The sequence below is a fragment of the Salmo salar genome, chromosome ssa06 (assembly GCF_905237065.1).
Source record: "Salmo salar chromosome ssa06, Ssal_v3.1, whole genome shotgun sequence".
Classification (NCBI taxonomy): domain Eukaryota; kingdom Metazoa; phylum Chordata; class Actinopteri; order Salmoniformes; family Salmonidae; genus Salmo; species Salmo salar.
In genome coordinates this window covers 67581774-67608801 of record NC_059447.1, presented here as the reverse complement: position 1 = coordinate 67608801, position 27028 = coordinate 67581774, and the positions used below count along the sequence as shown (strand labels likewise).

General features: G+C 41.6%; 1 protein-coding gene across 4 annotated transcripts; it reads left to right on the top strand.

Moving 5' to 3' along the window:
- Positions 1-3: 3 nt before the first annotated feature.
- On the top strand, positions 4-23289 carry vegfab (vascular endothelial growth factor Ab). Of its 4 annotated transcripts, none has more exons than XR_006770305.1 (9): positions 4-783; positions 2559-2604; positions 3109-3249; positions 3517-3713; positions 7827-7903; positions 14486-14518; positions 19596-21195; positions 21468-21611; positions 21854-23289. XR_006770305.1 is itself a non-coding variant. In XM_014205378.2 (9 exons), exons 1-9 carry the CDS (start codon positions 679-681, stop codon positions 21873-21875), a joined length of 840 nt encoding a protein of 279 aa, XP_014060853.1. In that variant the 5' UTR covers positions 6-678; the 3' UTR covers positions 21876-23289. The 4 variants fall into 4 exon arrangements, 3 of the variants coding, with proteins under 3 accessions (XP_014060853.1, XP_014060856.1, XP_014060854.1); XM_014205378.2 differs by having other exon boundaries at positions 6-783; positions 19596-19670; XM_014205381.2 differs by lacking the exon at positions 3109-3249 and having other exon boundaries at positions 6-783; positions 19596-19670.
- The last annotated feature ends 3739 nt before the right edge of the window (positions 23290-27028 follow it).

Below are 27028 nucleotides of genomic sequence, written 5' to 3'. Positions count from 1 at the left end.
CCCTCTGTGCTGCATGACATTCGACCGACAGTATATTCGCCGCTCGAGAGACGGAACCAGGGGGACACGTTGTAGACCTCCAGAACTATTTTACAGTGATGCGTTTGCGACAGTAGGGTAGATGAGAGCTGGGATCACTCAAAACGGGAGAACGAGCAGAACGCGAAAGTAAACGGCAGTTTATGTCATGTTTGGAAGTTTTGACAGATCTCGTAAAACAGAGTATATACATTGAATGTTATTGTAAGCACAATTCTGGGGTTGACATACAGTAGGAGTGGGAGTTTCTGTAGTCGCATGTTCCCCTTTTCCAATGGACACGCATTTGGAGACCCCTGGTACACCAAGTAGACCTATGGAATTACTTCTGTAATGTGGATTGCAATTTTATTTGAAAAAAATAAAGGTCTACTTCAGAACAATGTGAGAAGATACGCGTCCTGGATTTTCATGTTTCTGGATATCTTGAAAATTATTGGCAACAGCTGAAAGTCGCTATGCTCAAGGGATTTCTGCTCAGGTGTCTTGCCTGCTCCGACCGTGGGACCAAAATGGATTTGACGCCACTGCAACCCCCCGTCCCCCATTAACAGAAGTTCTAACAGTTCTTACACTTTGTTATTAACCTACGGTTTTAAATTTGACAAATGCTTTGGAAGAAATCGCAAGACGACCAGCATGGATTTTAAATCGACATTTGCATTTGGAATTTCAATCATGAACTTTGTTGACAGTTTGATAACCTTATTTCTCCTGACGCTTCTGTATTTGTCAGCTGTCAAGGTAAATGATGTATCATAACAGACCCAGGGTCTCTAAATGGACGTCAAGAAATGTATTATATTTGTGAAATATGGTCAAGTGTAGGTCGTCCTTGTCGCTCCCCTTGTTAGGTCATTGCTCATGTTTTAACAACCTCAAAATGTTTCGTGGCATCGGATATATTTAAATAGCAAATCTGACACTGTTCCAACTTCATGTATGTACAGTCTGGTGTGGTGCGTTTGTCGACCAGAGGTGGAATAGGCTTATCTAATGTTTTTGAACGAATGTTATAAACTTTAGTCTAGACTGGTGATTGCGGGCCTGCTCAGAACCACCTTGACGATATTATTACGCTTTTAAAGGCGCAGCGGCATTTTGCATTTGCAGAGATATGGCAGCAGGTTCGCTGCCTGCACATTCGATCCTACAGTTTCATTTTAATAGGCACTATCGGAATACCACTACCCACCTACATTTTAAATGAACATTTCTGAAAAAATAGTGCATTGGCTTCATATTTTATTAAGGCTTTAACATTACTTTAACTAATTAAAAGGTAGACATTGATGTAGGTCTATACTGGTTTGCAAATCATTAATACAAATTTTGAAGCCCCCACATGACCCTTGAGCAAAAGTTTTCATGATAATACAAAACCCCCAACCAATATAGCTCTTTAGGAGAATTTTCAGGTTGGGGTGAAAATGGTCCAGCCAAGTCACCCGTGATACAAGTCAGTATTCTACGTGCATTCTACGTCAAGTCAGTATTCTCTGTCCATGTCAGAGGAAGTCAGGAAATGATGTGGAAACTGACCACTAGGGCCAACAGTGAGTGTTGTTACCTTTTTCTTTTCTTTTTTACCTTTTTATTTAACTAGGCGTGTCAGTTAAGAACAAATTCTCATTTTCAATGAATACCTTCAAGTAGGTTTCGGTGTTGTGGACAGGGATTGTGGATGGGCATAAGCATCTACCTCTGATTACAAATATTGCAAGTTTGAATCCAGCGATTTAATATTTTTTAAGCCTGTCCCAAACCTTAACCATTCGAAGTTGATGCCTAACCTTAAACATTTGGAATTAATGCCGAAACATAACCTTAAACACTTTGAAATTTGACGTTTGGAACAACGTTGACATTTAACGTTTAAAACATGGATTAACGTGTAATTCTGACGTGAGACTGTGAGATCCGGTAGCAGCGGTCACAGGTTGAGGTAGATATTATGCGCTTGCATTGTTCTGACTAAACTCAGTAGTCCTCAGTGAAAGCCACTTGGAAATGAATCTCCAGGCCTCATGCAATCCTGGGCAGAAATTGCACAAGTGTGTGTGTGTGTGGGATGATGATGGTGTGTGTGCCTGTGTACGTACGTGCTTGCATATGAGTGGATAGATGCCAACCACTGTGGGAGGACTGCTGACAGCAATCCCCACCGTGGAGAAATGTCGCAAACTGTGGGCTGGATACGGGTCATTGTAGCAACAATTAACAAGTGTGGTCTGTTGCGTAGCCTACACTCGCATAGAGAATTAAATGGTAACATTTGCAAACGCAGGCTTACAACTTCTTCAATCTTCACAGTGAATGACAATGTAGGCCTTGGCTTTGAAACAAAACAAACAAACCGGTTGATCTTTGACAGCGCCAATGTCATATCGTGTCTGCGCCACGGAGCCTCTTTGGTTACACTTAAGTGAATGTGAACTACACTGGAATATGACATTCAAAAATGTAAGGCTACAATCTAACCTCCAATTTGTGTGCCCCGTTTCCTTTCTCCCGTGCAGAGTGCCCACATACCGAAAGAAGGATGGAGGATTTCGCATGACGGCGGTAGGTGTAAGGCACCGTGGGAAAAGGGCTTTCATTTGGCTCCCTCGAAGGCAAACTGCCAAGGAAACAGGGTTTGTGTGGTTCACATTGAGAGCACAGGGAGACCCACACCTTCTAGTGGACTGTAGTGTAACTGCACTAGGTCCTCAGATTGGCTGAATGGGCTCTAACATTGAAGCCATAGTAACACATTTCAAATAGAATGTTGTCAATTTTCCATGAATTCCATTTGAAATATTGTGTGAGGTTTTTATAGAATGGAATTGAGTCTCTGGCCTTAATGGGTACTTTACACAAGCATAAGTTGCACAATATATTTGGAAAGGAGCTGCTTTCGATCAGAAGCTGAATGTTATGTGATATTGTTTCATACTATGTTTGGTTTGGCTGCTATAGGACACTGCAGGGGGTGTGCTATGATTTCCCATTTCTCCTTTACTCTCCAAGAGGAATCAGAGTTTTTGTCTGTCTGTGGTGTCTCAATGTCTTTCCCAACATGTGCAGTCCCAGGCTACAATGTTTTTAGTGCTTCAGTGCAGAAGGTACCAAGCTTTGTGGGGCTGAGAGAGGGATTGAAAGAGGGAGTCAGTACAGAAGCATACCAGAGCCACAGTGAGAGAGGAAATGAGAGAGACACCTTGATGGGTGAGATAATATAATAATAAAATCTATAATGTACATATGGCATGTACTGTAGTAGATGCTTTTATCTATAGCGACTTACAGTAATGCGTGCATACATTTTCGTATAGGTGATCCCAATGAGAGATGCTGGTTGTTGAAGGGAAGTTAATGTATATTTTGAAATATGCATGTGTGATCTTGCCACAACAGCCCTGTGTTTGTTGATCATTTACAGTATGTGTGTATAGGTTCTTGGTATACTAAATGTGTGTGTATGTCTCTCCTCAGTGATATCCTTCATGGAGGTGTACAATAAGAGCCTATGTCAGCCCAGGGAGCTGCTGGTAGAGATCGCACAGGAGTACCCAGAGGAGGTAGAACATATCTTCATCCCATCCTGTGTGGTGCTGACGCGCTGCGCAGGATGCTGCAACGATGAGATGCTAGAGTGCACGCCAACCTCCACGCATAACATAACCATGGAGGTGAGAGACAGAGCGTTTTATATTTGAACCCTTACATCTCCATCACACTTCTTCTACAACCCTACTTCTACATATACCGGTTACATCACCAAGGAGGTGAGATACTGACCTCTGACCTTTGACTGTTTAACCCCTTACCTCTTACATTTAGACTGGACACCTCCCCAAAATGGCATTTATAACATAATGGAGGTGAAACACTTAACCCCATGCTTCTTTCTCTTTGTGTTAATTCCTCTATCCCCCATGTCCCCTCACAACACAGTAACATCACTATGGAGGTGAGAGCCCTTTAAACTTTAACCCCATATATTAACCCACTGTTCCCCGGCCGCCGAAGACGTGGATATGGATTAAGGCAGCCCCCTGCACCGCTCTGATTCAGAGGGATTGGGTTAAATGCGGAAGACACATTTCAGTTGAATACATTCAGTTGGACAACTGACTAGGTATCTCCCTTTCCATAAGCCTCTAACCTCCCCCTATCCTCACAATACTATAACATCCCTTTCAGGAATCTCTCCAGCTTCTTTCTTACAATCCATATACCCTTATGCTACATGCGTGTCTCAAGTTATGTGGGTCTATGTATGTAGATATATGTAAGGGATAATCAACGAGGGGCTATGCGTTCTATGGACAATAATGAACGACATGGAAGCTTCCACGGAGTTGCATTATTTTCCAGAGAACACATAGAGCCCAAGTTGATTATCCCTTTTATACCATGGCTATAATTTGACACATTGCCGCTAGAAATGTGTTCATTTGCAGGTAGAAATGTGTTCAACATCCACTGAAGTAGCTAGCTACAGTAGTTGCCATGGTAACCAAACACACACTCACTTGCTAGTTTAGCTAACCAAACCATCAGTCCTAGCTTGCCATTATGAAAATCAAATTCAACAATGCCAATAATGTTTTCAATTTCACTTTTGCTTTCAAATGCAGCTCAAACATAGAACATGTTAGCCAGAGATGGGACCAAGTCATCATTTTGCAAGTCTTAATCTTTGAGTTTCGAGTCAAGTCCCAAGTAATAATGGGCAAGTCTCAAGTAAAGTCCCAAGTTCCACAGCTCAGGTCGAGTCAAGTCACAAGTCCCTAATTTTGGGTTGTGTTTTATGCCAATTTCATTGCAATTGCAATGCATCTGTGATTTTGGACTGACATGTTTTACAAACTGCATCCCTTTTCCCCCCACTACCACATAGTCTTTGAAACCGAATGCAACAATCTTTGGCACCAATAATGACTTAATGCACAGGTGGCACTAGGTCCCAGAGTAGTGGGGCAAATTGTTTTCCCTGGGGCCCAGAGTTTTCCTAATCTGGTAAACAAACCAGGTATAAATAAGGACCCTATAGGGTCTGACATTGAATAATTAGTAATTTTTTTAATATATTTATTTATATGGGCAATGGGACCAGAATTACATTTTAGTCATTTAGCAGACGCTCTTATCCAGAGCAATTAGGGTTAAGTGCCTTGGTCAAGGGCACACCAACAGATATTTCACCTAGTTGGCCCAGGGATTTGAACCATCGACCTTTCGGTTACTGGCTCAACACCCTTATCCACTAGGCTACCTGCCACCTAGGTATACAGATATTTTCTAAACAGGTCAAATGGTTTTGGCACTAGGGAGGATGGAAACCCTGTCAGACTGCAGCAACCTTGTACTTGTTAATATGAATTATATTTTAAAACTATACTTTCCTCTACACAGACACAACCATTGCAATTGGACAATAAGACTCACAGGGTTGAGCTTGCTTTATGCAGGTTTGCATTGTATCGGCCTATGCAACTGCAATTAAAAGTAACTCACACAGTCTATTTATGTAATCAGTATTGTGTTGTTTGATTCATTTCATTTAATACTTTTGGATTGAAAAGTTCATGGTAGCCTAGCCAGCCAGCCCAAGTTTGAATATAGCCTAAACCAAATTTGATCAAGTTCACATTTTCTCCTAACACAAATATATCGACTATAAATAGGCTACAGTACTCTGGTGAAAGGGGACATGGCGCATTGGCTGTAGCCTATGCAGCTGCGGGCTGTAGTTGCCTATGCAGTAGCCAAGTTGATCAAACTGAGAAATTGTCTCGTTTTCTTCCCATACAGTTTTGGTGTAGGCTGCTGCAACATTTCTGTGAAGTTTTTGCTTGTGTATGTCGGTAGTGATGTGTAATCACATTTGCTAAATAAATACTGTAGGACAGTGGGGCGGCGTGCGCTTTGCTAAGTGATCTGCTTTGTACCTGGCCTGCGCAACCTGTGATTTTCGTGAATCTGATTGTTCAAGACACAGAACAGAATGCACAGAACCTGCAGCACTCTGATATGAAGGACAGATAGGTTTACATAGTGTGCGAGATGACATTTACATTTACATTTTGTCATTTAGCAGATGCTCTTATCCAGAGCGACTTACAAATTATCGAGTCATACAGCTCAAGTCCAAGTTAAGTGACAAGTCATAGATGCTCAAGTCAAAGTCAAGTGTCAATTGTTTTTTATTTTTGCCAAGTAAAATCTTAAGTCACAAAATGTGTGACTTGAGTAGTACTCAAGTCCAAGTCACGTGACTCGAGTCCCCATCTCTGACGATAGCCATTGAATTCTACCGTGCAAATATACCAAATATATTGGCAACTAGCTACAGTAGTTGCCGTGGTAAACAGACTTGCTAGTTTAACTAACCAAACCATCAGTCCTAGCTCGCCATTATGAAAATCGAATTCAACAATGCCAATTCATGTTTTCAGTTTGACTTTTTCTTTCAAAAGTAGCTCAAACATAGAACATGTATGAATGAACTATAGCCATTAAATTCTACCGCGCAAATATACTGTGCGTTATAGGGAAATAATGCATGCTCTAGAATGCCCTTCAAGCCAATCAGAAACAGGTATTCAACAATGCAATAGTATAATTAACTGATAATGCCCGAGAAGCCGGTGTTAGGAGGATTTCGTCTCGGGCCGGCAAACCGTGCCAATATATCCTCCAAACACTGTCTTCGAGGGCGTTATCACTTTTATACAACGGGTTACCAACGTATTCAAATAATGATTGACAAATTTTCATAAAAAAAAAACGTTTTGATGAATTTATTCATACTATTTCATCCTTCCACAAGATATAGTCCCGACACAAATCTAGGGTTGCTAGAGATGCGACCCAGTCGTTCAGTCTTTTTGTTCTGCATCTATGGACGCAACCCAGTCATTCGATCTAAATGTTCCATACTGGCTAACCCTTTCTTGCTGGCTAGCCAGCCAACTACGGCTAACTTAGTCACGTCAAAAAGTGCAGCCAAAATAACAACAATGTACCTGCATTTGCATTTGTTTAAGCTGTTTTCTATTTACATTTATTTGGCTATATCCATTAAAATGAGCTAATGAGGCTCGATTTCACCTGGCATAGAAAATGTGCTCACTCGTCAGGACACTTGTTGTTCAGTGGAGCTAACCAACAACACAGCTACATTAACACAATCACTTCAAACTGAAGCTGGAAAGACAGCAAATAATCTGCGTTTCGTTTTTAACTTTTTTCAATTTACATTTTTTTGTATATATCCATAAAAATTATTGTAGCTGATTCCTGATTTCAACTGGCTGAGAAATGTTGCCCACCTGTCTCTCGTCGCGACTCGTTCATTACTATGGGACAGCGGGAGATCAATTTTGAATATTGAAACAATGTTGCAAATGTCGGAGAGACAGATTGAAGGTTTTTTCAAATCTCCGCTGTTGAAAACTAAATGTTAGTCAAAAAGAAATGTGAGATAATGTCTATATGCTTTTTATAGAGGAGATCAAGTTTATAAGTTGCCTGGCTGGGCTGATGAGACAGTGGAACAGGGTAAATAGGCATTTTAACATCATAGATTTAGCCGGTGACAACTTGTGGAATAGACACCGGCTGGAATGCGGTTTTAACCAATCAGCATTCAGGATTAGACTCACCCGTTGTATAAAAATGTGTAAACAAAAAAATGTGTGTGTATAGTATATTTTAGTATATGGTGGGAAAGGAGAGAGTCTATATGTGTGAGTATGTTTGACCGTTCTATATTAGACTTGTTTTTGTTTCCACAGATAAAAAGAATAAAACCCCAAAGGCAAGAAAATGATATCTTTATGAGTTTTACAGAACACAGTGCATGTGAATGCAGGTAAGATGTGTTTAAGTATTATTTTTTACACTTGCTGCATGTACACACACACACCTACTATCTAATCCAGTGTTCTCAGTTCAGGGCATATGGAGGTCTTCTACGAGGAATTCAGGGGCATTTACTGTAAACAGCGATATTGATTGTCTCTGTTAGATAACTAAGAGTCCGTTCCTACTTCCGGGTGCCATCTACAATCACACTGAGCACTGATCAGGGCCTGTATCCACAAAGTGTCTCAGAGTAGGAGTGCTGATTTAGGATCAGATCCCTCCTGTCCATATTATTGTATTCATTATGATCTTAAGGCAAAACTGATCCTACTGTAGATCTGCACTCCTACTCTGAGACACTTTGCAAGGCACAGAAATGTGATATGGTATGAACCATGTATCAGCTTTTCCTTTTAACGCCATAGCTATTCATTTATTTACCGTTTTATAAAGGTTTCTATCCTACATTCAGTGTGTATAATTTTCCACCTTTTCATAACCACCATATAAACTGCTCAAACCATTCATTCATAGTTTGTTAACCATTAATAAACTCTTTGTAAATCACTTTTCACAACTCTAACTAGTTTATAAGTAGACTGCAATGTTTTACATGGTTTTCTACGAACCTATTGAGAGTACTGTGAAATGAAATGTGACGTTTCACAATTCTTGGCCTCCTGTACACACTGGATTAGCTGTGAGCCAGAGGATTCGTTGCTCCATAATCAGTTATAGTGAAATGAGCTGTGAAGTTGAGCAACAAAATAGAATTGAGAATCAGCTATTGTTATCAGATATTGTGTGTGTGTGTGTGTGTGTGTGTTTGTGTGCCTGTGTGTGTGTGTTTGAAAACAAATCAAGGAGATAAGCCAGGGAGAAAGCCATCCTTGTCATGACTACTTGGGTATCAGGGATGGAAAACACTAGAGTAGTAGAGTGCTACAGGGCCACCCAAGCTGAATCCTGCCTATGTCTATCTATCTGTCCACTGTTGATGATCTGAATCTGTTTACAAAGAAACAAACGGTGGGCTAGATTTTGTATTTATTAGGGATCCCCATTAGCTGTTGCCAAGGCAGCAGCTACAGGAGTCTTCCTGGGGTCCAAACACATTAAGGCACTTACATTACATATAAAAAAAAAAAACAGTACATCATATGACATTATTACACCACTACAAATCTACAAAACAAAATGTATAATACCACCATACAACAATATTACAATGTACGTGTGTGTAGAGTGCATGTGCTAGCACTTGTATGCGTGTGTCTGTACCTTTGTGTGTCTCTTCAGTTCCTGTGTTCCATAAGGTGTATTATTACCTGTTTTTTAGTTAAAAAAAAAAAAATCTGACTCTACTGCTTGTGTCAGTTACCTGATGTGGAATAGAGTTCCATGTAGTCATGGCTCTATGTAGTACTGTGCGGCTCCCATAGTCTCGTCTGGACTTGGGGATTGTGAAGAGACCTCTGGTGGCATGTCTTGTGGGGTATGCATGGGTGTCCGAGCTGTGTGCTAGTAGTTTAAACAGACCGCACGGTACATTCAGCATGTCAACACTTCTTCTTATAGAAACAGGTAGTGATGAAGTCAATCTCTTTTCCACTTTGAGCCATGAGAGATTGACATGCATGTCATTAATGTTAGCTCCCCGTGTATTAAGGGTCAGCCGTGCTGCCCTGTTCTGAACCAATTGTAATTTTCCTAATTCCCTCTTTGTGGCACCTGACCACACAATGGAACAGTAGTCCAGGTGTGACAACTAGGGCCTGTAGGACCTGCCTTGTTGATAGTGCTGTTAAGAAGGCAGAGCAGAACTTTATTATGGACAGTCTTCTCCCCATATTTGCTACTGTTGTATCAATATGTTTTGACCATGACAGTTTACAATCCAGGGTTACTCCGAGCAGTTTATTCACCTCAACTTGCTCAATTTCCACATTATGCATTACAAGATTTAATTGAGATTTAGGGTTTAGTAAATGATTTGTCCAAAATACAATGCTTTTAGTTTTTGAAATATTTAGGACTAAGTTATTCCTTGCCACCCATTCTGAAACTAACTGAAGCTCTTTGTTAAGTGTTGCAGTCATTGTAGTAGCTGATGTGTATAGTGTTGAGTCATCCGCATACATAGACACACTGGCTTTACTCAAAGCCAGTGGCATGTCGTTGGTAAAGATTAGAAAAAGTTAAGGGGCCTAGACAGATGCCCTAGGGATTTACGGATTCTACCTGGATTATGTTGGAGAGGCTTTCATTAAAGAACACCCTCTGTGTTCTGTTCAAATCAAATTTTATTTGTCACATGCGCTGAATACAACAGGTGTAGACCTTACAGTGAAATGCTTACTTACAAGCCCTTAACCAACAATGCCATTTAAGAAAAATACAATTTAAAATAAAGAAAAAAAATCATTAAGGAGCAACCAATAAAATAACTGTAGCGAGGTTATATACAGGGGGTACCGGTACAGAGTCAATGTGCGGGCGCACAGGTTAGTTGATGTAATTGAGATAATATGTAAATGTAAGTAGAGATAAAGTGACTATGCATGGATAATAAACAGAGAGTAGCAGCAGCGTAAACATGGGGTGGGGGGCAATGCAAATAGTTCAGATAGCCATTTGATAAACTGTTCAGGAGTCTCATGGCTTGGGGTTAGAAGCTGTTAAAAGAAGCCTTTTTGACCTAGACTTGGCGATCCGGTACCACCTGCTGTGCGGTAGCAGAGAGAACAGTCTGTGACTATTGTGGCTGGAGTCTTTGGCAACTTTTAGGGCCTTCCTCTCACACCGCCTGGTATAAAGGTCCTGCAGGGCAGGAGGCTTTGCTCCAGTGATGTACTGGGCTGTACACACTACCCTCTGTAGTGCCTTGCGGTCGGAGGGCGAGCAGTTTCCATACCAGGCAGTGATGCAACCAGTCAGGATGCTCTCAATGGTGCAGCTGTAGAACTTTTTGAGTATCTGAGGACCCATGCCAAATGTTTTCAGTCTCCTGAGGGGTATAGGCGTGCCCTCTTCACGACTGTCTTGGTGTGTTTGGACCTTTGATAGTTTTTGGTGATTTGGACACCAAGGAACTTTAAGCTCTCAACCTGCTCCACTAGAGCCCCGTCGATGTTAATGGAGGCGTGCTCGGTCCTCCTTTACCTGTAGTCCACAATCATATAATTTGTCTTGATCATGTTGAGGGAGAGGTTGTTGTTCTGGTACCTCACTGCCAGGTCTCTGACCTCCTTCCTATAGGCTGTCCCATCGTTGTCGGTGATCAGGCCTGTTGTGTCGTCGGCAAACTTTAAAGATGGTGTTGGAGTCATACTTGGCCATGCAGTCATAGGTGAACAGGGAGTACAGGAGAGGATTGAGTACGCACCCCTGAGGGCTCCCCGTGTTGAGGATCAGTGTGGTAGATGTGTTGTTACCTACCCTTACCACCTGGAGGCGGCCCGTCAGGAAGTCCAGGATCCAGTTGCAGAGGCAGGTGTTTAGTCCCAGGGTTCTTAGCTTTTTGATAAGCTTTGAGGGCACTATGGTGTTGAACGCTGAGCTGTAGGTAATGAATAGCATTCTCATGTAGGTATTCCTTTTGTCCAGGTGAGAAAGGGCAGTGTGAAGTGCAATAGGGATTGCATCATCTGTGGATCTGTTGGGACGGTATGCAAATTGGAGTGGGTCTAGGGTTTCTGGGATGTTGATGTGAGCCATGACCAGCCTTTCAAAGCACTTCATGGCTACAGACGTGAGTGCTACGGTTCCGTAGTCATTTACGTTACTTTGGGGCTCTTGGGCACATGGACTATGGTGGTCTGCTTGAAACATGTTGGTATTACAGACTCGGTCAGGGACAGTTTGAAAATGTCAGCGAAGACACTTGTCCGTTGGTCAGCGCATGCTCAGAGTGCACGTCCTGGTAATCTGTCTTGCCCTGCGGCCTTGTGAATGTTGACCTGTTTTAAGGTCTTACTCCCATCGGCTACGGAGAGCGTAATCACACAGTCGTCTGGAACCGCTGATACTCTCACGCATGCTTCAGTGTTGCTTGCCTCGAAGCAAGCATAGAACTTATTTAGCTCGTTTGGTAGGCTCGTGTCACTGGGCAGCTCACGGCTGTGTTTCCCTTTGTAGTCCGTAATAGTTTGCAAGCCCTGCCACATCCGACGACTGTCGGAGCCGTTGTAATATGATTCAATCTTAGTCCTGTGTTGAGGCTTTGCCTTTTTGATGGTTCGTCGGAGGGCATAGCAGGATTTCTTTTTAGCATCCGGGTTAGAGTCCAACTTCTTGAAAGTGGCAGCTCTAGCCATTAGCTCAGTGCGGATGTTGCCTGTAATTCATGGTTTCTGGTTGGGGTATGTACGTACAGTAACTGTGGGGACGACGTCATCGATGCACTTATTGATGAAGGCAGTGATTGATGTGGTGTACTCCTCAATGCCATCCGATGAATCCCCAAACATATTCCAGTCTGTCCTAGCAAAACAGTCCTGTGGCTTAGCATCTGCGTCATCTGACCACTTTCTTATTGATCGAGTCACTGGTACTTACAAGTTCTCTCGTAAGCAGGAATCAGGAGGATAGTTTATGGTCAGATTTGCCAATTGGAGGGCGAGTGCAGAGCTTTGTACTCATGTCTGTGTGTGGACTAAAGCTGGTCTAGTGGTTTTTTTCCCTCTGGTTGCACATGTAACATGCTGGTAGAAATTAGGTCAAACAGATTTAAGTTTCCCTGCATTCAAGTCCCCAGCCACTAGGAATGCCACCTCTGGATGAGCATTTTCTTGTTTGCGTATGGCCTTATACAGCTCTTTGAGTGCCGTCTTACTGCCAGCATCGTTTTGTGGTGGTAAATGGACAACTACGAAAAATATAGATAAACTCTCTAGGTAAATAGTGTGGTCTACAGCTTATGAGATACTCTACCTCAGGCGAGCAAAACCTTGAGACTTCCTTAATATTAGATTTCGCTCACCAGCTGTTATTTACAAATATACACACACGGCCACCCCTTGTTTTACCAGAGGCAGCTGTTCTATCTTGCCGATAGACCAAAAACCCAGCCAGCTGTATGTTATCCATGTCGTCGTTCAGCCACGACTCGGTGGAACATAAGATATTACAGTTTTTAATGTCCCGTTGGTAGGATAGTCTTGATCAGAGCTCGTCCATTTTATTATCCAATGATTGCATGTTGGCTAATAAGACTGATGGTAAAGGCGGATTACTCACTCCCCGTCGGATCCTTACAAGGCACCCCGACCTATGACCCCGATATCTCAGTCTCTTCTTCATGCGAATTATGGGGATTTTGGCCTTGTCAGGTGTCAGAAGTAAATCCTTCACATCAGACTCGTTAAAGAAACATCTTTGTCCAGTACGAGGTGAGTAACTGCTGTCCTGATATCCAGAAGCTCTTGTCGGTCATAAGAGACGGTGGCAGAAACAGTATGTACAAAATAAGTTACAAATAATGTGAAAAAACACACACAATAGCACAATTGGTTAGGAGCCCGTAAAATGGCGCCTACTGTATAGACGTAAATCTTTATCCACAATATAGCAGGGGGTGTACTGCCATAACACATAAATTTTTCTAGCAGCAGACATTGATCGATAATGTCAAAAGCCACACTGAAGTCTAACAAAACAGCCCCCACTATCTTTTTATCATCAATTTCTCACAGCCAATCATCAGTCATTTGTGTAAGTGCTGTGCTTGTTGAATGTCCTTCCCTATAAGCGTGCTGAAAGTCTGTTGTCAATTTGTTTACTGTAAAATAGCATTGTATCTGGTCAAAGAAAAGAAAAATTCCAAAAGTTTACTAAGGGTTGCTAACAGGCTGATTGGTCGGCTATTTAAGCCAGTAAAGGGGTCTTTACTATTCTTTGGTAGTGGAATGACTTTTGCTTCCCTCCAGGCCTGAGGGCACACACTCTCTAGTAGGCTTAATTTGAAGATATGTCAAATAGGAGTGGCAATATCGTCCGCTATTATCCTCAGTAACCCTCCATCCAGGTTGTAAATGTTGATAGACAATAATACTTTTTTCACTTCTTCCACACTCACTTTACGTTATTCAAAAGCACAATGCTTGTCCATAATTTGGTCAAATATACTAGGATGTGTAGTGTCAGTGTTTGTTGCTGGCATGTAATGCCTAACTTTGCTAATCTTGCCAATGAAAAAATCATTAAAGTAATTGGCAATATCAGTGGGTTTTGTGATGAACGAGCCATCTGATTCAATGAATGATGGAGCCAAGTTTGCCTTTTTGCCCAAAATGTAATTTAAGGTGCTCCAAAGCTTTTTACTGTCATTCTTCATAGCATTTATTTTTGTTTCATAGTATAGTAACTCTTCTTTTTATTTAGATTTCTCAATTTGCAGTATGTTTGCCAATCGGTTGTAATGCCAGATTTATATGGCATACCTTTTTCCTCATCCTTCTCAAGCATACCATTTTTCAATTCCTCATCAATGCAATGGGATTTAACAGTTCTTACAGTCATTTTCTTAACAGGTGCATGCTTATTAGTAATGTAAGGGCTGTAAGGTAACATGTTTGTTTCTATCTTTCAGGCCAAAGAAAGAAGTGAAAGAACAGAGACAAAAGTGAGTACAGACTCTTGCTCTGTGTTGATTTGAGAAGCGATGTCTATCTCTTTGTCATTGTCTTTCTCCTTCTATCTTTCACTGTTCTCACACATTTTTAGCATTTCTCTCTTAAAATGTGTGTTATTACACACAGCATATCAAATGATCACTCACACTACCACGTGGCACCGATCCAATGAACTTCCTGGAACTCACAAAGAATCACATCCATTTCATTCATTCTAATTTCATGGCCCTTTGAGCTCTCAGGTGAGACACATGGAAAACCCCTTGAATGCGTCACCCAGGTGAATAAGTGACACCTGATGAGGTCAATGTCCTCTGCTCCTGTCATCTAATGTCGTTTTATATACACCTCCTTACATTCCGCTGTTACATTCCTCTGTTTACATTCCTTCTCTCTGTACCTGCCTTTAAGTATGTCTCAGGGTTCATTTCTTTACTTATGTTTTACAGGATCCTGTGATGTGTAGATAACTGTGTGTTTTTAGAAACCCCCTTTAACCATTTTCTGTGTGTGTTTATGGGTCTAGCTTTAGTGGATTTCTTGTTTTTGTTCAACTTATTTTTCCACCTCTACATGGGATTGTCTAGTTGTCCTATTGCCTAAACCTATAGGATTACGAGGGTCTTTGGTTGTATTTAGGTTTTATATGTCATGTGTCCAGCGGTATAGATAAGGGTTTGTTTCTGAGACCCTATCTGACCGACCGTGTTTTAACCATTTACGAGTCTGAAGGCTGATGGCTTTAGTGCTCCCTGCCACCATGTTTCTACACTGAGATGCCCCAGGGAACATTCAACTCTTGTTTTTGATGCTACCGTGCTTTACTGTTTGCTCAACTTTTACATCTGACCATGCTGTGGTGACGGCAGGGCTGGATTAAGAAATCATAGGCCCTGGGGCTTAGATATTTTCTAGGGCACCCCTCCCCTTTTCATATGTGTACACGAGCTTGCAAGTGGACACCTTTTTTATGAGCCTAATAAAGATGTAATTTAACTGTGAAAATGTTTATTTTGAAAGTTATCTGCCTCTTGGCGGTTGCAGTAAGAAAAATATATATACACATTTAAATGTAGCTCTGCTTCAAGGGCCCCCTACAGCCTTGGGCCCCCGGGCTTCAACCCATGTAAGCCCCTGCATTAATCAGGCCCTGGGTGAGGTAATCAGGCCCTGGGTGAGGGGCCTCCTGGGGAGTTAGTAGAGGTTGACCGATTTATGATTTTTCAACGCCGATACCGATTATTGGAGTTATTGGTAAAAAGATAACGTTTATGTTCCTTGCTCAGAACATGAGAACATATGAAAGCAGGGGGTTCCTTTTAACATGAGTCTTCAATATTCCCAGATAAGAAGTTTTAGGTTGTAGTCATTATAGGAATTATAGGACTATTTCTCTCTATACCATTTGTATTTCATATACCTTTGACTATTGGATGTTCTTATAGGCACTATAGTATTGCCAGCCTAATCTCGGGAGTTGATAGGCTTGAAGTCATAAAACGTGCTGTGCTTAAAGCATTGCGAAGAGCTGCTGGCAAATGCAGGAAAGTGCTGTTTGAATGAAGGCTTACGAGCATGCTGCCTCCTACCACCGCTCAGTCAGACTGAAACTATAATTTAGAAAACAAAACGTTTATTCTTTCAGTGAAATACGGAACCGTTCTGTATTTTATCAAACGGGTGGCATCCATAAGTCTAAATATTGCTGTTACATTGCACAACCTTCAATGTTATGTCATTATTATTTAAAATTAAGTCAAATTTCATATCGGTCTTTGTTAGGAAGAAATGGTCTTCACACAGTTCGCAACGAGCCAGGCGGCCCAAACTGCTGCATATACCCTGACTCTGCTTGCACAGAACGCAAGAGAAGTGACACAATTTCCCTAGTTAATATTGCCTGCTAACATGAATTTCTTTTAACTAAATATGCAGGTTTAAAAAAAATACTTGTGTATTGATTTTTAGAAAGGCATTGATGTTTATGGTTAGGTACATTGGTGCAACGACAGTGCTTTTTTTCACGAATGTGCTTGTTAAATCACCCGTTTGGCGAAGTAGGCTGTGATTCGATGATAAATGAACATGCACCGCATTGATAATATTCAACGCAGGACAAGCTAGTTAAACTAGTAATATCATCAACCATGTGTAGTTAACTAGTGATTATGTGAAGATTGATTGTTTTTTATAAGATAAGTTTAATGCTAGCTAGCAACTTACCTTGGCTCCTTGCTGCACTCGCGTAACAGGTGGTCAGCCTGCCACGCAGTCTCCTCGTGGAGTGCAATGTAATCCGCCATAATCAGCATCTAAAAATGCCGATTACCGATTGTTATGAAAATTGAAATCAGCCCTAATTAATCGGCCATGCCGAATTAATCGGTCGACCTCTAGTAGTTAGTCACAGTGGTGTTAATGATGGTACAAAAGAACTCTGAAGATCAATGGGCTTGATCAGTCATCCTATGGAAGCTAACTCTAGTCTAGGTTCACCCAATCATTGTACGGAAATGTTCCTTTGTCACATTTTGTTATATACCCTGCATCTGTTAAATCTGCTGGAAGTGAATACACTACCTGGAGCTCATTGTACTGTTATTTCAAACAACTTAAACAGGCAGATCGCTCAAGGTTAACTTCGAAATTGGACGTCTGTCAGTGTCCTGAGGGTGTCGGGGAAATGCCTTCAAAACCGGACACTAGGGGCAACAGTGGGCGCTATTACCATCAATTAGGCTTGGGTTTTGCTAGGGTGTTGTGGACGGGGGTGGTGGATAGCCGTCATCCTATGACTCTGGATCAGAAGGTTTCATGTTTATTCCCAGTGGTGGACCCTGATTTGTTATTTTAATCCCATTCAAAACCTTAACCCTTCGAAATGTGACGTTTGGAACAACTTTTTCTTTTGAGAAGTGCAAAAACGTCTAATTATGCAGTGAGCTTGTTGAGTTCCATCAGCCAAGACTGGTGACCCAGATTAGTTGAAAGAGAACTAGGCTCACCCTTATAGTTTTCATGACATTGTCAGCTAGCCCATCTATGTGCACTCTTAAATGGGGCAGAAGTCCTTCAGTTGTGATTTTGGATGGCCAGATAGCTACCAACAATAACAAGAAACCACCATGTGGGGAATCATAAGTGACTTGTTTCATCTTGTTCTTGATACCAAGTCTTGTTTTGAGTTGTTTTGACCGATGTTCATGTCAATGGTAATATGTCTAGAGCTAGCTAGCCAACCAACAACTGTAAAGATGTATTTGAGACAACAACTGCTCATTTTGCAAATGTTTTCAATTAACATTGGAGACTAACCAAAAATATACACTGAAAAAATATATAAACACAACATGCAACAACTTCAAAGATTTTACTGAGTTACAATTCATATAAGGAAATCAGTGAATTGAAATAAATTCATTAGGCTCTAATCTATGGATTTCGCGTGACTGGGAATACAGATATGCATCTGTTGGTCACAGATACCTTTAAAAAAAGATGGGGGCATGGATCAGAAGACCAGTCAGTACCTGGTGTGACCACCATTTGCCTCATGGAGCGCGACACATCTCCTTCACATAGAGTTGACCATGCTGTTGATTGTGGCCTGTGGAATGTTGTCCCATTCCTCTTCAATGGCTTTGCAAAGTTGTTGTTTATTGGTGGAAACTGGAACACGTTGTCGTACACGGCGATCCAGAGCATCCCAAACATGCTCAATGGGTGACATGTCTGGTGAGTATGCAGGCCATGGAAGGACTGGGACATTTTCAGCTTCCAGATGATGGCGGTGGATGAATGGCATGACAATGGGCCTCAGGATCTCAACACGATATCTCTGTGCATTCAAATTGCCATTGATAAAATGCAATTGTGTTCGTTGTCTGTAGCTTATGCCTGTCCATTCCATAACCCCACCGCCACCATGGGGCACTCTGTTCACAACGTTGACATCTGCTAACCGCTCGCCCACATGACACCATACATGCTGTCTGCCATCTGCCCACAGTTTCATCTGCTGTCCGGCTGGCTGGTCTCATATTATCCATCAGGTGAAGAAGCAGGATGTGGAAGCCCTGGGCAAGCGTGGTTACACGTGGTCTGCGGTTGTGAGGCCGGTGGGACGGACTTTCAAATTCTCCAAAATTACGTTGGAGGAGGCTCATGGTAGAGAAATGAACATTCAATTCTCTGGAAACAACTCTGGTGGACATTCCTACAGTCAGCATGCCAATTGCGGGCTCCCTCAATTTGAGACATCTGTGGCATTGTGTTGTGACAAAACTGTACATTTTAGAGTGGTCTTTTATTGTCCCCAGCAGCAGGTGCACCTGTGTAATGACCATGCTGCTTAATCAGCTTCTTTATATGCCATACCTGTCAGGTGGTTGGATTATCTTGGTAAGGGAGAAATGCTCACTAACAGGGATGTAAATTAATTTGTGCATATTAAACATTTCTGGGATCTTTTATTTCAGCTCATGAAACATGGGACCAACGCTTTACATGTTGCGTTTATATTTTTGTTCAGTATAGTTTACATGTTGTCAACAATCTAAGCCAACCCTGTCCGTTTTGCCCCATAGTTGCACAAGTGCCGGTTTTGTTGCTAAACAACCAACCCATCTATAGTCCAGTATTCATTTGGGAATGTTAAGAGTAGCTGAGGGGGTGTTTGGGCAAAAAAACCGCTTACACAGCCAAACTTAAAATATTAAACTTGTGAAACACTTTCTTTTTTGGTCTAAGAATGTCTAGAAGCCAGTGTTCTTTTGATAATTTATTTCGCTACAACAGTGAAAAAGTTTTAGCTTCTAGATTCATGGGCCGTTCTGGCTCCGACAAGGCTTACTTGTCCAATTCTTATTTACTCGATTTATTGAGCCCATTTGATTCTATTTCAGTCGATTCTCTCACTCCTATAGCCTCTGTGTGAATGAACGATCAATTGATCGATTGATTTACTGACTAACTGAACTCGAAACTCTCTCTTCGGTTGATATGTGTCTCTTTTCCTCCTCCTCTCAGATGTATCAGTGTTGTTGTGCTTCTTTCTCTTTTTTCCAGAAAACCCCGGAAAGGCAAGGGCAAAGGCCAAAAGAGAAAGCGAAAGAAAAACCATGACCAAAAGAATCGTGAAGCGTATGTCAGCTCGGCCTTCTCCTCTCCCAACCTGCACTTGAGTGTGGCACTTCTGATTGTTAAGCTTATTTGGGAGGAGTTAATTTGCCCCTTTTTAATTAATTAATTTGCTCACTCACTATTCACAGCCCCACCACTCCACCCAATACCACCACATGCATCAATTGGCATGAAGTTTTTCTGAACCCCCACCCCACCGGAGTAGGTAGAAGTCGTCCCTGAATAATAAATAACATCTGATCCTATATCTATGGTTAGGGGTGACTTCAACCTCAAATCACTACAACTCACGCGATTCGCCCATAACCCTGCCTCCATACCTCACTGCCACCCTCACCCCACCCCCCGGTGATAAGGAACCCTAGGGAGGGATGGAGGGAAAGTATGGAATGATAGGGTAAAGAGAACAGAACTGAACCAACCAGCATGGCTTTTTGCTGACGATCTTACTAATCCGGTATCTGTTGTGGGGATCATCCAAGGCCTACATCAGTGTTGAGTCTGTCTCGCTTTGCTGTGTCTCACACTCGCCATTTTCCCCCTTTCTTCTTCTGTTTCTTTTCATCTCTCCAAACAGGTTTTTGCTGTTCCGTCTGCCATATCTGGGCTTTGTTTGCAATGTGAGCATATGAGAGATGGCAATCACATTGTTGTTTCTTTCTGGGTTATGTAAACCAACAACTTGTTTAGCCCGTTCTATTTGTGCGTTCTTTTTGTCTCCATGGGTCTCAACAACAAAAATGTTTAGTTTTCAATAGAAAGAGTTGCTCATGTTTCTGCAATGGGTTTAATGTCAAATAATAGAGTTGTTCTGTTCACATTGCTGTTCCTTTAGTTCTCAATGGAATGTCTGTCTGTCATCCCCCCATACTCTGTGAAAATGGTTTGGTCCACTATCAACCCCTCTGTGTGGAAACAGAATGGTACAGTCTCTCTAGTGTTCTTTGTCATTTAAACCAGATCTATTCTCTTATCTACTGGTTCTCTATCTAATCTGTGTCTACAGGTGTAGGATCTTAACTTGAGCCAGTTTGCTACAGCAGGAAAATAATCTTCCAGCAACAGGAAATGTGGATTATAATTAATGGGTTCATACATTTTTCGTTACGGCAAATCAAGTCTGAAATTTTAACTCGCACTGCAAGTTTTCCTGCTGTGCAGGAAAGTTCTCAGCAACAAATGAGTGATCATATTAAGATCATACATCTGAATGGGAAAAACAATACTTTTAATATTTTAATTCAATAAAATCGAATCCTGTATCTTTACGCACAAAGACGACCTCTGAGTTTTATTTGACTATGTAAAAAGAGAGTTTTGGGATGTGTTGAATTTGACAGTGTTTTGTGTTGTAAGCCTCACGTCCCTGCCAAAGCTTGCTGGTGCATGTCTAACCGAAACAATGCATACTATACGTGGGCCAGCCAATCATCAGGAATCACTCCCCCTACCACCCTACGAGACAGTAGGAGGAGGTCACCCTGCCACCATAGGATGAGTTGGGGAGAGGGCGATGGTTTTGGGGGTAATTCTACTGCTTGCAATGTGTCCATTTTTGTCCAACCCTCCAGTCACATGCTACAATTCCTCCTCCTTTACATGCCCACACATACAGAACATTCACATAGGCAGTGACACTGGGAGTATGAAGTTGCAGCATGTGTGGGTTGTCAGAAAAACACTTCCAAGGTTGTTTCCATATTAACACCATTCTAATAAACATCCTTTCTATCTCTCCTCCTCCACTCTCCTCTTCATCATCCTTCACTTTTTCCTCTCCTCTCTGTCTGTCTATAGTCAGTGCAAGCCATGTTGTGATGGCTGTTCAGAGAGGAGGAAGCAGGGGTTCATCCAGGACCCTCTGACCTGCCAGTGTTCCTGCAGAAACTCCAATGCCCACTGCCGGGCGCGTTACCTGGAGCTCAACGAGAGGACCTGCAGGTGTGTTTGTGTGTGGTTGTCAGGAGGACTTTTGTTTTATCACTCTTGACCTCATAACTCGGTATGATAACCAAGATGGTGTTTGGTGACATTTCTTGACCACATAAGAGCCTACCATTAGCCAAGAACCTGACCAAGACATTGGCGCTCAGTTCCCAGAGCACGAGATCAAGTGTGTGTTTCATACAACCATACAGCCCTACTTCTCTGTTTTTAATGCCTGTCTTCTCTTTGTCCCCCAGATGTGACAAGCCAAGAAGATGAGAGGCCAAACTTCAGATGGCATGATGGAATATTCACAAGATGTTTCACAGCTCAGCACTTTGAACTTTAAACTCGAAGCTCATTTTCTCTGTGGAAAGCATTCATCTGGACTGACTGAGAAACAGCAGAGAGAGAAGAGAAAGAAAATGAACAGACAGAAAAATCATCCCAATGTAGATCTGTATATACTAAAGTATATACTAAAAGTACAGAATTTTTATTGCTGCTAAAAGAAAACTAACTAAAACCCATCATTATAAAAAAAGCAAACAGCTGTGTGGTTTTGTATTTCACTGGCGTGTGACCGGACTGCAGTTTTGTTGTAATTTCATTTATGCTAATTCTTCACTGGATATATATGAGTGGTTATGTGTCGAATCAGAAACAACAACCTAGCTATGTGATACATATATCAGCAGAAAAGAGGAGGAAGAGAAGAAGGGAGAACATTCTTGGAGGGATGGAAAGTACTGACCCATAGACTCCCGTTGCAGGAACCCAATTGCAATGGCAGGACAGCCAATGGGAAAACGGGGATCTGTCCCTTTGTGACAATTTATTTGACCTGAAAGCAAGTTCTAGAACTGATGCGTAGAACTTGTGGAATGCTAGAACTGTTTCTTTTGCTGCCCTTTCTAGCAGTGGAACTGGATTTGGAGTGCCATAATACTTCTAAAGGGATACTGATGATTGATTTTGGTATACATGGAAACCTCTAGAAACAACTGATACTGTAGCTTGATTCCATTGAGAAACTGTGCCTCACAAACTGTGCTGATCACTTCAGAGTGAGAAATCCTGAATCTGCTTCTTAAATTATTTAATTTTTTCAGAGGGGAGGGGGATGGTACACTGTCTGCGGTTGAACTCAATACAGAATGCAATAGTATCGATGGCAAGCTGTCTATCTGTATATATACTATACATACTTAATATCCCTTATGTCATAGTCCGCTATAGATAATTTATAATGTTAGAGTATTTTCAGTATTCAGTCCTCTACCCGTATTTAATTTGATCTATTTATATATACAGTGTTATGTTCTTTTGGGTTTCCCCCCTCCCCGCTATGTGATGTCATTATCGTCTCCTCTCTGCCTAGCTACAAGGAGACACTGCTCTTGGCTTTTATAAGAAAAGAAAATCTTTATGTAAACATTCCTCAAATGGATCATTTGTATGGACGGCCTATTTAGGGTGGGGGTGCTGTGTGTGTGTGTGTGTGTGTGTGTGTGTGTGTGTGTGTGTGTGTGTGTGTGTGTGTGTGTGTGTGTGTGTGTGTGTGTGTGTGTGTGTGTGTGTGTGTGTGTGTGTGTGTGTGTGTGTGTGTGCGTGCGTGCGTTTTAGGCAGAGTAGGCTTATGCTTGTCTTGAGCTCCACCGCGCAAATAACAATAAACCCTTGTTAAAAGAAAGCTCGGTCTACCAAGTCAATGCTTCCATTTTGTGTTTGTGTACAGCTAGCAATCTGCAACCTACAGTACATTCGGAAAGTATTCAGACCCCTTGACCTTTTCCACATTTTGTTACATTACGGCTTATTCTAAAATGAATTAAATCGTTTTTTCCCCCCTTATCAATCTACAGACATTACCCCATAATGACAAAGCAAAAACAGGTTTCTAGAAATGTTTGCAAATATATATATATATATATATATATATATATATATATATATATATATATATAAATAAAAACTGAAATCACATTTTACATAAGTATTCAGACCCTTTACTCAGTACTTTGTTGAAGCACCTTTGGCAGCGATTACAGCCTCGAGTCTTCTTGGGTACGATGTTACAAGCTTGGTACACCTGTATTTGGGGAGTTTCTCCCATTCTTCTCTACAGATCCTCTCAAGCTTTGTCAGGTTGGAAGGGGAGCGTCACTGCACAGCTATTTTCAGGTCTCTCCAGAGATGTTCGATCGGGTTCAAGTCCAGGCTCTGGCTGGGCCACTCAAGGACATTCAGAGACTTGTTCTGAAGCTGCTCCTGTGTTGTCTTTGCTGTGTACTTAGGGTCGTTGTACTGTTGGAAGGTGAACCATCTCCCCTCACTGAGGTCCTGAGCGCTCTGGAGCAGAATCTCTCAGTAATTTGCTCCGTTCATCTTTCCCTCGATCCTGACTAGTCTCCCAGTCCCTGCCTCTGAAAAACATCCCCACAGCATGATGCTGCCACCCCCAAGCTTCACCGAAGGGATGGTGCCAGGTTGCCTCCAGACGTGACGCTTGGCGTTCAGGCCAAAGTGTTTAATCTAGGTTTCATCAGACCAGAGAATCTTGTTTCTCATGGTCTGAGAGTGTTTAGGTGCCTTTTGGCAAACTCCAAGCAGGCTGTCTAGTGCCTTTTACTGAGTGGCTTCAGTCTGGCCAGTCTACCATAAAGGCCTGATTGGCGGAGTGATGCAGAGATGGTTGTCCTTCTGAAAGGTTCTCCCATCTCCACAGAGGAACTCTGGAGCTATGTCAGAGTGACCATCGGGTTCTTGGTCACCTCCCTGACCAAGGTCCTTCACCCCCAATTGCTCAGTTTCGCCGGTCGGCCAGCTCTAGGACAAGTCTGTGTTCTTGGGGACCTTCAATGCTGCAGAAATGTTTTGGTACCCTTCCCCAGATCAGTGCCTCGACAGAATCCTGTCTCGGAGCTTTAAGGACAATTCCTTTGACCTCATGGCTTGATTTTGCTCTGACATGCACTGTCAACTGTGGGACCTTTTATATAGACGTGTGTGCCTTTCCAAATCATGTCCAGTCAATAAAATGTACGACGGGGGGACTCCAATCAAGTTGTAGAAACATCTTAAGGATGATCAATGGAAACAGGATGCACCTGAACTCAATTTTGAGTCTCATAGCAAAGGGTCTGAATACTTATGTAAATAAGGTATTTCTGTTTTTATTTTTAATACACTTGCAAAAAATGAAAAAACAGTTTTCGCTTTGTCATTATGGGGTATTGTGTGTAGATTGAGGGGAAAATGTATTTAATAAATTTTTGAGTAAGGATGTAACGTAACAAAATGTGGAAAAAGTGAAGGGGTCTGAATACTTTACGAATGCACTGCCATCTCAAGAGTATATGATTTCATGAAAATAGTACATTTCAGTCATTTATTAGACATTCAGAGCAACCAGCAGCTTGCTCAAGGGCACATCAACATATTTTTCACCTAGTCAGCTCGGGGATTCGAACCAGTGACCATTCGGTTACTGGCCCAACACTCTTAACCACTAGGCTAATTACCTAGTACTTATTGTTTATTTTTCAATGATAGCATGTTTTTTTTCTGTGACAGTGTAAAGTAGTAAAGCATATTATTTACAAATTCGATCGTTTTTTTTTATATAAAACTGCTTTGATACAACACCTTACTAGTCTATCAACTACATACACTCCACCAACCAACTACATACACTCCACCAACCAACTACATACACTCCACCAACCAACTACATACACTCCACCAACCAACTACATACACTCCACCAACCAACTACATACATTCCACCAACCAACTACATACACTCCACCAACCAACTACATACACTCCACCAACCAACTACATACACTCCACCAACCAACTAGATCCAATACACCTACCAATTACATCCAATACACCTACCAATTACATCCAATACACCTACCAACAACATCCACTACACCAGCATTTGCATAACACCTTCTGAACCAACCCTGCTAATTATTTTAGTAACCCATGTTGGCCAGAAAGCCTAATCCCCTGTAAATTCGGATTACGGGGAGGTTGTTGGGTCTTTGGCCATGTTTGTTTTTAAACAGGCACCCTCTTAGTCCCAGAGGTTGCCATTTCCTGCCTGATTACCTATTAGAGCAGAGTGCTAGCTAATGCAGTTGTGTGAAAACACTTCTTCAACCCAACAATTTATGCTGCTCATGAAATATACCATAAACCCAGTTAATCCCAAATAGCCCTTGCATGGCTAAACACCCTTAAGAATGCAGTAAACGATTAAATCTGTGATTTACTCTTGAATCCAGGGGATGTGAGTGAGCTAGCCATCTGTTTGTCTCCCCAATCTAGCTATGTAAACGTAGCCTAACAAGTTAGCTAGCAGACCCGCTGGACTTTACTCTGTTGCTTAGCAATGGTGAGTCTGTGACAGATTGGATTGTTTATATAAAGGATAGTTTAATGTATGATCCAAGCCCCCTAATGGAGGGAAAATATGACGGGAAGTCCAGAATTATGTTTTTGTATTTTGTTTTGTCTTTTAGTCAACACATAGTTATTTTACTACTTTGTCTATACATATCTGGTTTCTTGCTTTTAGTAACTCTTCAGAAATACAGAAAATACGACTTTTCCCTTACAAAAATGTACAATGGTACTACTATGGTACTTTCATTCATAACATGGTACTTTCACTTATACCATGGTATAGACTGAATCATGGAAATGTACCGTGATTTTAGCTTTGAAGTATGATGGCACTACCATGGTACCATTCTATGGTAGAATGGTTTGTCGATCGGTGTGGAAGAAGTTGACTGGCCTACATAGAGCCCTGACCTCAACCCTATCGAACACCTTTGGGATGAATTGGAACGCTGACTGAGAGCCAGGCCTAATCACCCAACATTAGTTGCCGACCTCACTAATGCTCTTGTGGCTGAATGGAAGCAAGTCCCTGCAGCAATGTTCCAACCTCTAGTGGAAAGCCTTCCCAGATGAGTGGAGGCTGTTATAGCAGCAAAGGTGGGATCAACTCCATATTAACGCCCGTGAATTTGGAATGAGATGTTCCACAAGCAGGTGTCCGCATACTTTTGGTTGTGTATATGGGTAGGTTACTTTTTAAATGTAATCCGTTAAAGTTACTAGTTAGCTGTCCAAAATTGTAATCAGTAACGTAACTTTTGGATTACACAAACTCAGTAACGTAATCATATTACATTCTGTTACTTTTAGATTACTTTCCCCTTTTAAGAGGCATTAGAAGAAGACAAAAATGTATGTTACCAATTGAATGACATCTATTGCAGGATAAATCAATGTTAAAGTTTACATAGCTGGCCATATATGGATGTTAAAATTTACTTTATGGATTGGTTATGTAGGCTTCTAACCCATCACTTTCTACTACATATAATAATACGATTAAATTAAATCTT